Below are 11,109 nucleotides of genomic sequence, written 5' to 3' on the forward strand. Positions count from 1 at the left end.
GGCTAGGTCAGTCTTGAACTCGGACTTTGCACTGATTAGCTCTTGAATGTTACTCATCTATTTTCTTGGGGTGGTGGAGAATAAGTGGAAAGAGATGTGACCATCTCCTTACTTGCATTTATTTTGATGTCTTATTTATTTTATTTAGATTAGTTATAAATATTAAATTAATTCTTTTTAAATTTTTTTATCTCATCTTAATAGAATATACTATAATTTTTAATAAAATTAAATATTAAATCAATAAAAATAATAATAAAAATGATTTTATCATGTTTGATTTATTTTAAAAAAATATAAAAAAATATTTTAATTTTAAAATTAATCAAATATAAAATTAATCAAACTTACTTTTCTTTCATTTTTTCCCCAATTTTTGTTTCAAATTTTATAAAAACTAAAGAAAAAAGTCTTTAAAATCTAATTAATATCAAATCTATTTTTATTTTTATTTATTTTTCTTTCATATTTTTATACACTACACTATACGTCAACAATCTTAATTCTCATTTAAACATAGCCTTAAGTTCTATTGGTGGTTTTAAAAGCTGTCTCCTCATAGAATTCTTATTTGTGATGGGATTGTACAGATGACAATTGAGATAACAGATGTTGAGGATGCAGGAACATGGAGAGGTAATATAGAGAAAATCTTTATTGACATCATAGTAAATGAAGTTAATAAAGGTAACATGGATAGTGGTACATTTAGTACCAACACATGGATAAGGATCTTACTTGAGGTCAATAGTCAAGGGAAAAGAAATTTCAACTTGAAGCAGCTTAAACAAAAGTTTAATAGACTACGTGCAATGCACCGTGAGTTCTCTGATCTTTTAAAGCATACTGGATTTGGTTGGGATGCTAAAACTAACACAGTGCATACTCTAGAGGAAACCTGGCAAAATTACATTCGGGTAAAAATAACTTTTAAACTAATTACTTTTTAATTTAAATATTTGGTAAACACTAAGAGTGAATTTTCTTTTCCTTCTATTAGGCACACCCAAATGCAAAAAGATTCCGCTCAAAGGGATGCCCAAACTACAACTTGCTGGGATTGATCTTTAATCCATCAATAGCAACCGGTGCCCTCCACTACTTTTCCACCCAAGATCCACCAAACACTGATGATGAAGATGAGATGGATGACAATTTGGAACATGGTGGAGTGCATGTGGATGTAGATACTGAGATCCCTGATGATCCTCCACAACTAGAAATGGCAGGAGAAGTGACCATCCATTCTGGAAAGCGTGTAACTGATTCTCTATTAGAGCGTAGAGGTAAGAAAGAATCCAGATTAAGTCAAATGGGAAATGCTTTGAAAGCTTGGGTTGAGGCATCAAAGGCTAGAACAGAAACATCTTGAGCTAGAACTGAGGCATTATTGGCTAGAGTGGACAGATATAAGAGTGGAACTAGTAGTGAAGCTACTAGTGGAGGTACCACTAATTTTAGCATAATAAGGTGCATGGCAGCCTTACAAACCATTGAATTGTTAGATAATGACAAATATTTAAAAGCTGTTGAGAAATTCACAATGCCAGAGTGGAAAGAGATATTTATGAATATGCCTGATGAGAGGAAAATGGCATGGCTTGATAGACTTTAAATGTGAATGTTTGGATGCATAACTATTATGATGACATTGTAATATGTACTATTTATCTTTTGGTTAGAATCTTTTCCCATGCTCTTTAGTTTGTCATTGTATGGATGTTATTTATGGTTATGAAACTTATATTATAACTACTTTAATATTCATTTCGTGCTATTTTATATTGTGAGTTCATTTGTTTTATGTAGTAACCAATGGATGATAATAGCACAAGCAGTGGTTCACTATATGAGTCAACTTCATCTTCTGAAGAGGGTGATGATTTAGATGAAATTTTTATTGCTCACATTATGAATGAGTATGAGGAAATATTTTTATGCAAGACACCTCAAAGGACATCAATGTTAAGTGGTGCACAATTTGTAAGAGATATGATAGAAGGTCATCCTCAGACATGCTATGAACTATTTTGGATGGATAAAGAAACATTTATGAACCTTTGTGATCATCTTAAGAGACATGAAAACTTACAGGATACACGATTTGTCACAGTTGAAGAGGCAGTGGCTATGTTCTTACTAATCGTAGGACATAATGTGAGAATGAGGGTTGTAGTAGACCGTTTTCAACACTCCACAGAGACTATCGCTCGACACTTTAAAGAAGTTAGACGTGCATTATGTCGACTTGGCAAAATTCTCATATGTCCTAACAATATGACCAATGAGGTGTCTTCATATGTTGCTAGTAATCCTAAATATTTTCCATGGTTTAAGGTAAGAGTTTATAAAAAAATATTTATAAATGTGAATTTCATGACGATTATTTAATTTATTTCCTTAATAATAATAAATGTTTGTTGTTGTAGGACTGTATTGGTGCAATTGATGGCACTCATATTAGTGCATGGGTCCCAGCTGATAGACAAACCAGTTTTAAAGGTAGAAAAACAGTTATAACACAAAATGTTATGTGTGCATGTAATTTTGACATGATGTTTACATTTGTTTATGCTGGTTGGGAAGGAACAACAAACGATGCACGTGTCTTTTTAGATGCATTGACTAGACCAAAATTCAATTTTCCTTGGTCAAGTGAAGGAAAATATTATGTAGTTGATTCTGGTTATCCTTGTATATCTGGATTTTTGCCACCATATCGAGGTGAGCGATATCATTTACAAGAATATTGGGGTAGACGTAATCAACCTATCAGGTATAAAGAACTTTTTAATTATAGACATTCATCTCTTCGGAATATTATTGAAAGATGTTTTGGTGTTTTAAAGACCCGATTTCCAATATTAAGGATGATGCCTTGTTATAAGCCAAGTAGGCAACCATCAATTGTTGTTGCATGTTGTACCCTTCATAATTGGATTCGTCTATCAACTCGGAATGATCAATTGTTTAGAGAATATGAGGTAGAAAACCTTTCAATCGAAGGTGAAAAAGAGAGCACAAGTAGCAGAAACCATTCAATTGATTTATCAGATGAGAGTGCAGCAGCTATGGTAGCTTGTAGAGATCAAATTGCTGAAGTGATGTGGGCAAATTATATTAATGTCAATCCATGACTTATCTTATTTTTAATTTTAATATTTGTCAACACTTTAGTGTTTTGTTAGAATTTATATATATTTGTTAACTTAACTAGTTCTCATTAGTGTTATGTGATGTTTGTTTTAATTTCTAATGATTAAATATTGCTTATAAATTTAATTTATAATTGTAAAAGTAGGATGGACAAAAGACCCATGTGAAATACATATATCATATTTTATTTTATTTTTAATAATTTATCAACTTATATAAAAAATTTAAAATTAAATAATTTTTTTAATTTAAATGAAATGTGTATTTAAAAATATTTATAAATTTATAATATAAAGTTACTTGAAGAAAATATTTTGTTAATTGGAAAAGAAAAAAAAAATCTTTCAAACATGTTTTTTTATTAACTAAGCCAAACATGTTTTTTTTTTTGTTTTTGAGAACAAAAACTGTTTTTCAAATTTCAGTTCCCAAACACAATTTTTTTTCTAAAAACACCAAAAATTGTTCTTAAAATCTGTTCTCAAAAATTGTTTTCCAGAACAGTTTTAAAAAACAGCAACCAAACAGGCCCTTAGTCTCCACCCTTGAGATCTCCACCATCTTAGTGCTTAAACACAAATAAGAGTCATCGGGCGGAAGATCATGGTGTTTATGAGATCTATTAGGACTTTGGGGTTATCTACATCGATTGGAATTGATCTGAAAACATTTAGATTAAAGGTATGTGGCTTTATTCTCTAGATCTATGTTTTCTATGATATTCTCATTATTTTTGAAAACCTGTTTATTCACTGCGTTAGATTTAGAAAGTCTATGATAGATTTCCATGCACCCTACACAATCCAAGGCATGGGAATGGAGTAATTTGGGGTTCCCAACAACTGGTATCAGAACCCTAGGGTAGGTTCTAACATGTTAGATTTGTTCTAGGGTGTGTTAACTCTATTTTGCGTGGTTGTTTTATTCATCTCATGGCCTAAATGGATAAATGAATGTAATTATAGTGGTTATAATTTTCTTTTTGATTGTTATAATTAATTTTGGGTTATTATTATATTTGGATTTGTTGACAATATTTGATTATTGTTCTCTAGATTGGGTTGTACACCCTATAAGGGGTATAGGATTTTTATTTGATTGTAAAAATTTTTACTTTTTCAATAGATGAGTTGTAAGCCCCATTAAAGAAGCATAGGATTTTTTATTGTTGTAAAAATTTTAGTTTTTTGCATCCATCTATAGTGACCCAAGAGAAAAGATGGAATCTTAAAAGTTCTTTTTGAGATTCAATTATGGTTAAAGAAAAAAAAAATCTTGGAAGTTCTTTGTTTAAGATCCATGGCAGCACACTGATGTTGACTTGAACTCAAAATCGGGACTACCTCCTAGTAGTTTCTTGGGGCAAGCCACATATGAATTTGAAGCTTAGGAAGTCACGAATCCAATGGTTCAAGCAAATTGCAATTCGAAGTTAAAATAAGGGAGATATGATCGAATGAAGCAAAGCTATGCAAAGTGCATGGCAGCAGAGTGTTGTCAACTTTGAGCCAAAATTGCGGCCACTTCTAGTAGGTTTCTTAGGGAAAATCACATTGAAGCTCAGGAAGTCAGGAATCCAATGCTTCAAACATAATGCAATTGGGAGTTGAAATGAAGGAGATATGGCTTATTGAAGCAATGCTACGCAAATAGCATGTTGTTACAGGATTGTTATGAGCCCAATTCTTTTTTGTTGTTTGGGCTAAATTTTGGGCCTCTTAATGGGCTCAAATTTTATGGCAATTGAGCCATTTGGGTTTTCTATTTTCACTAACCCATTTTTTGGTTGTAGGGTTATTTTTTGTAATTTGGATTTTATCCAAATATGCAATAGGATCCCTAAAGGTCATGGGAAAAGTATTTATTTATTTATTCCTTTGTTTTTTATTATATACTTTTGATTGATTATATATGTGGCCTCAAAATATTTTGGTATTCTTAATTAAAAATAATTTTTCATGTTTTTTTTTTAAATCGGAAAACTTATTTAAATTGGAATGTGCATGGTTAAGAAATTTTATCTTAAAGAAAAAATAAGTTGGAGAAAGGATTAAGAGTTTTCTTACCTTTTTAAAAATTATTTCTTAGATATTTTAATTTTATTTAAAATCTTCTCAAATCTTTGAGATCTCTAAGAATAAAATCATTAATTTATAATTAAGAATGGTTACCAAAATAAGTATTAGAACAAAAAAAAAAAAGTTTTTTTGGTATTCTTAGTATATTTTCATGAGAAGATATTTTCCAAGATTATCTTTTTAAACTAATTGTTGCCAAGAAGATTATTATTTCTTTAGAACTATCTATTTTTTAAAAACTATCTATTTTTTGAACTTTAGGAGGTTTTCCTGTTCTTTTTCGGTGAGATAAGGAAAATTATACCTATAGTTGGTCCTCCAAGCTCTTCCCCGCAGAGAATGAGGAAATTGTTTTGTGATAGTTCAATGATAAGGAATAAGAGAACAATTCTTTTAACATAGGAGTCTCGGTTTAAAAAGCAATATTTAACCCTATAAAGCATTAAAGTTCTATTTAAAATTAAGTAAAAAAAAAACCAAATACCACCTTAATGTGTTAGATTTGTTAATAAATCTAATAATTTTTTTAAATAATTTTAAAACTCAAATACTAAATCAACTAATGCTAGAAATTTATGGAATAAAATTGGTTTAAAATGATTATGATTTTCTCTTTTATAAAGAACCATATTTTTCCGAACATTCTCATTAAACAAATATACTACTTCAAATTAAGTACTAAAAGACTTAATGCGTTCAAAAAAAAAAATTTAATAGGTAAATAAAAGATTGTATTAGAAAAACCTAGAAGAGACAAAATGAGTACACACGAAGTATACAAGCAACACCCAAGAACTTAGGATAAAAGAATGATTCTAAGACAAAGAATGATTCTCTAAATACACCTTACCCCAATTCACAAAAGTGTACAAAAAAAGAAGTTTTAAAGCTTGATTGGATCGTTCAGTGTCATTGAACACTCTTTCATTTCTTTCCTTCCATAAGGTTCACATTAAACAAAAGGGGGCAACCCTCCAAGCCTTTTCTTTTCTCTTATTCACAAAAGCACTATGTCAACCTATCAAATTCCTTTTGATTGAGGAATGTAGGACCCATTGCACATCAAAAAGAGAGAAAAGCAAGCTTCATAGCAATATAGCCTTCTTACAAAAAAGGATCAAGTGGTCATTGGTTTCCTCGTCCACTTTACACAAGTAACACCTATTTGGCATATTTCAACCCCTTCTTTTGAGCTGATCAATGGTCAAGATTCTGTTCCAAGACGCTTCCCAAGCAAAAAGCTTACCCTCATGGAGCCCAAGATCTCCAAATAATACTCAAGGAAAAGGGTCACTAGAGGCTTTTGTGAGGAAGCGGTAAAGAAATCTAACAAAAAATGATCCGTTCTCGCTATTCTTCCAACTCAAAACATCCTCTACATCTATATTCAAAACCAAATGATGGAGTTTCCGAAGCAAGCCCTTCACCTCTTCCATTTCCCAATCGTTAAAGTGTCTTGAAAACAAAGGATTCCAACTACCCACCTATCCACCCTCCTCCCAAACATCAAACACCCATTGATCCTTATTGATCGCCAATCGGAACAAATTAGGGAAAACATCTTTACAATTTTAAAAAATAATTTAGAACTTAAAACCCAACCCAATCACCATTACTTAAATATGTAGATATAATAAAAAAAATCTAACTAATTTATATTTAAAAAATTAACCATACTTGTTTTTAAATTCATTTTAAATAAAATATTATTAGCCATAATTACTTTTAGTTATAAAAAAAAAATCAAATATATCTTTACAAAGATGTTAATAACCATATTCTATAATATGTTTAAAATAGTATCATTTTTTAATACAAACAATTTATTTTTTTTGTTTTAATTAAATATGTAGAACCTTTTTTATTTTTAATCAGATTTGAATTAAATTTCATTAATATTTTATATTTATTGAATTTACAAATTTTTAAGAAAATTCAAGTAAAAATTTTATTTTTAAAAACAACTAAAATTCATTTATCCAAAAGAATTTTTGGTTTTGTTTTGTTTTTTTTTTTTTTTTTGAGAAATGTTTTTAAAAACAACTTCCCAAACACCCTTGTTTTTTAAAAAACATAAAATAAAAAATAAAAATAAATGAAGAGTTTTTTTTTTTTTTTTTTTGTTCTTTTAACTTAAAAACAAGTTTTTAAGAGACATGATCCTATGATTCTTAGTTGAATAAGGTTCTCAAGTTCACAATAATCATGGTATGATGCTCAAGCAAGTGCTTGAAAGTTGAAAATGCAGTGTCAAAAATTCGTTAAAATGAAAAAGCCTTCTTGAAACAAACACACCTAAAGCTTAAAGGATGGAGTGGATGGGAGATGTTTTGAATTCAATTTCAAAATGGTGTTTGTGAGTGGGAGATGTTTTGAATTCAATTTCAAAAAGGTGTTTGTGAGGGATGTCTCTTGGTTCTGCCAGGATTTAATAGGCAAATGAAGAAATTATATTAATAGAACCAAAGCACACACGTTGTATACAACAGACGCCAAAAGGCAAAAATAGAAAAGGTAGGGCAACAAAGACAAAAGTCTCTTCATGACAACCCTAGCCAATCTATAAACTCTATCATAGATAAGGCAACCACCCCCCATCAGGATATACAATTTCACCCACATCAGAAGGTTACAAAGAAAACTAAGATTTAATGCTACAACCAGTTTTAATGTGTTTACGAGAGAGCATGCTTTGCCAGGAAATCTAGTCTGTTTCAATACATTTCAATGAAATACAACTATGTCAACCTACGCATTTTCGTAAGCATCATCCGCAGATGATAGAGAAAGAATATATGATATGAAAGTTACAGTTAGGTTAGAAGCATGCATCCCAGGAATGTCAGTTGAACAAAAATACATGAAAGCAACAATATCACAGGGCACAAGAAACAGTGGATGCAAGAAAAGAAAAATTAGTCTTCTCCATTCTCTTCCGCTACTCTTTTCAACAATATTCTCAGGGGGAAGAATTGACTCACTCTGATCTCCGCATCTTTACATTAATTGGAATTTCCTTGTAGGACTGAACCTTCTCAGCTGCTCGACGTAAGGGCCTTCCAATAGATGATCTTCGAAATTCTGGAGTTGCAACTTCAAGGGCACCATCTCCATTGGCTTTTTTTCCAGATGAACCCAAGGAAGTTGGACAATTATCATGCATTGGATCATCATGCAGCTGGGAGGCAGGAAATTTGGCATCATCTATCTCAAACAAGTCTTCAGTGGGTTCAGATTTCACAGATATAAACCTAGTAGATTGCCGTCTTGACTGCAGCCTGTTTTGTAAACACAAAAAACACACGAGTTTGTTTTTGTTTTTATTCTTTTCCTTTTCTTTTTCTTTTTTTCAATCTTGGTGAAAGAAAAGGGAAAAGAAGGAGAAAGCATTTGTCAACATTAACTAGCATGCACAAACCTACTTTTTGTTTTCAGCTTTATCTTTTTCTTGGACTTGTTTGCTAGAAGACGGGCTAACGATAGCTGCAAGCAATCAATGAAGTATAGAGATCACTCTTAAGTCAGAAAGAAATTCATTCAGGAATTCTCAATGGGCTACCAGATTTCAGTACTTACACTGGTTTTTTGATTGCCGCCTCTTTGTAGTACAAGGTTTATCATCACTTTTATCTTCTTGTAAGGATTCCCCTGCCTCCTCACACTTGATTGTTCCCACCTTATAGTAGGAAAAAGAGAAATGTACAAATAACATATGATGCTGAGATCAAAAAACAAATTTTGAAATGTATAGGGTAACCACTAATGCAATTTTCTTAAATACCTGATTGCCAGTTTTTTTATATGTTTTCTTCTTCGCCTTCTCCTGGGAAAAACAACCATTAAATAAAAGTCAATGGTGCAATTTATTATACTACTGATCTTATTCACACACGTGTATAGCAATAATGGCTACACCGACCTCCAATTCTGAATTTCTCACTTGAAGTATGCCGTTTTTGCAGCCAAGCTCGTGATGTAGTACTCTTAACTGAAAAATGCATAAAAAATGAACTGTAATAGGAATCAAATAGGACGGCCATTTCTAATCCAATGGGTTGTCTAGTAAAGCTTACCCTATCTTTGCCTGAATTAAGTTCCTGCACAATTATTGAAATATGAATCAGTACCATCACTTACCAAGAACCAATATCTGTCATAAGCAAACTAATATACACTCAAAACAAAATGAACACCAGGGTTTTGAAAATGGGTTGGGGACACAGACCGCCAACATCTGGCTGTTTGCTTGTGCAAGCTGCAAGTTCTGTTGCTGAAGTTTCTGCAAACAGATTCGCAGTTTCTGCAACTCAATTCCAGTCACTTCAATGATTTTACTGATAACTGAATTAAGAAAATCCAGCCAAAAAAATTCCAAAGAAATTGAATAACAAAGTCAATGTAAACAATAAAAAACCATGACACTTTCATTCCAACATGAAGAACACAATTTCCAAAAAAATTGAATAACAAAGGTAAAGGATACTTTCGGTCTGCAAGAAGCTTTGCCAATGCCATATTTTCCTGGATCACAATTTCCAAAGAACCAAATAAGGTAAAGTAGCCACTTCACATGAAGAACACAATAACCCCAGAAGCAAAATAGTTGAAAGCAATGTAGCAATACCTGGTGAAGATGCTCGATATACTCTTTAGTAGTAGGGGGAATGGTCAGCGGTTTTTCAACTTGGGTTGTGGGTTTAGATTTTTTCTCTTGAAAGTTGCTAATGTCAGCGAGCCTTTTCCTTGGTGTGTTCCCAAAAGATCCTTTCACCATTTTTTCTCTTTTTGCTTTATTATCTGATATCCACAACAATTTTCTCTTCATTCAGCAAACCCTATGCCTAAAAACCCTTAACAATCCATTTGGCTAAAGAGCAATTTAGAAAAGAAGATAGGAATTATAGGAGCTGGAATCTAGATTTTCAGGACATGAGAAAACAATAAAATCTCTAACTCATCAAACCCTACCAACAAAACTTTCTTAGCAATTCAAAAAAAAAAAGGAAAAAAAAAATGAAGGATTAAGACTGTAAGGCAACAGGGATTAGCACATGGCAAGCCTAGAACAACCTAAAAATATAAAGATTACAAAGAAGCAAGAAAACCCTAGAAAAATTCATCAAGAAATGGAGAAAAATCTAGTAAAATGTAGTACCTTCAACTCCCGGATCGAGAACCAATAAACCCTCCATGGTGAAGACAGATTAAACAACTCTCAAGGGCCCCAATCCGCCAATTCTCTCTCTCCCTCTCTCGCTCTCGCTCGCTGAAACTCTGATGCCAAGTTTCAACTTCCAACTTAGTGTCCATCAAAGGTAGAGAACAGTAATGGGAGTTGTTTGAGGGTAAAAGAGTAAAATCATATGGAAAGACCTTAGCTTCGGAAACCCAACGTCTTCCCGAGCCTATTTTGAATCTATGCATTGACAAGGAATTTGGCTCCCTTTACCCAAACCTGAAGGCAAGTGACAGGTGGCATGAGATCGTAGGACAATTAAGATCAGGGAACTTTGGTACATTTCATACACTTACAATTTTCAAAAAGTGCACTATATAAAATCTAAGTCTGAAATAAAAATGCAAAAAATAAAATCATGTATAAATAATAAAATTAAAATAAAAAATAATAAATTTAAGGAATAAAGTGATGTGATAGATTTAGGTTAAAAAAAATCAAAATTAATTGTGTATATGAATTAATATAATTAATCCCATTTTTCGTTATGTACCAATAAAGGACTAATATTTCATTTAGAAAGTCACCTTTGATTTACATTAAAAACACTATAAGTATTTTTTTTTCATAATAGAAGTGGTTTTTCAAAATTTTAAAAGTATTTTTAGAATTTCGTCAAATAAATTTTTTTTTAATGAT

The 11,109-nt window shown here is 31.6% G+C and overlaps 2 protein-coding genes across 2 annotated transcripts; one reads left to right on the plus strand and one right to left on the minus strand.

Moving 5' to 3' along the window:
• The first annotated feature begins 1,713 nt into the window (after positions 1-1,713).
• LOC100853548 (uncharacterized) lies at positions 1,714-3,137 on the plus strand. Its single transcript, XM_059741526.1, has 3 exons — positions 1,714-2,337; positions 2,430-2,502; positions 3,055-3,137. The coding sequence occupies exons 1-3, from the start codon at positions 1,816-1,818 to the stop codon at positions 3,135-3,137; spliced, it is 678 nt and encodes a 225-aa protein (XP_059597509.1). The 5' UTR covers positions 1,714-1,815.
• A 4,724-nt stretch (positions 3,138-7,861) lies between these two features.
• LOC100246085 (SHUGOSHIN 2) lies at positions 7,862-10,646 on the minus strand. The gene is made up of 10 exons (XM_002272786.5): positions 10,390-10,646; positions 9,859-10,031; positions 9,718-9,755; positions 9,460-9,568; positions 9,308-9,331; positions 9,154-9,222; positions 9,016-9,057; positions 8,811-8,910; positions 8,657-8,717; positions 7,862-8,512 (listed from the first exon to the last, which is right to left on the minus strand). Exons 1-10 carry the CDS (start codon positions 10,424-10,426, stop codon positions 8,212-8,214), a joined length of 954 nt encoding a protein of 317 aa, XP_002272822.2. The 5' UTR covers positions 10,427-10,646; the 3' UTR covers positions 7,862-8,211.
• Positions 10,647-11,109: the final 463 nt, after the last annotated feature.

This window comes from Vitis vinifera, chromosome 13 (genome assembly GCF_030704535.1).
Source record: "Vitis vinifera cultivar Pinot Noir 40024 chromosome 13, ASM3070453v1".
Lineage (NCBI taxonomy): Eukaryota > Viridiplantae > Streptophyta > Magnoliopsida > Vitales > Vitaceae > Vitis > Vitis vinifera.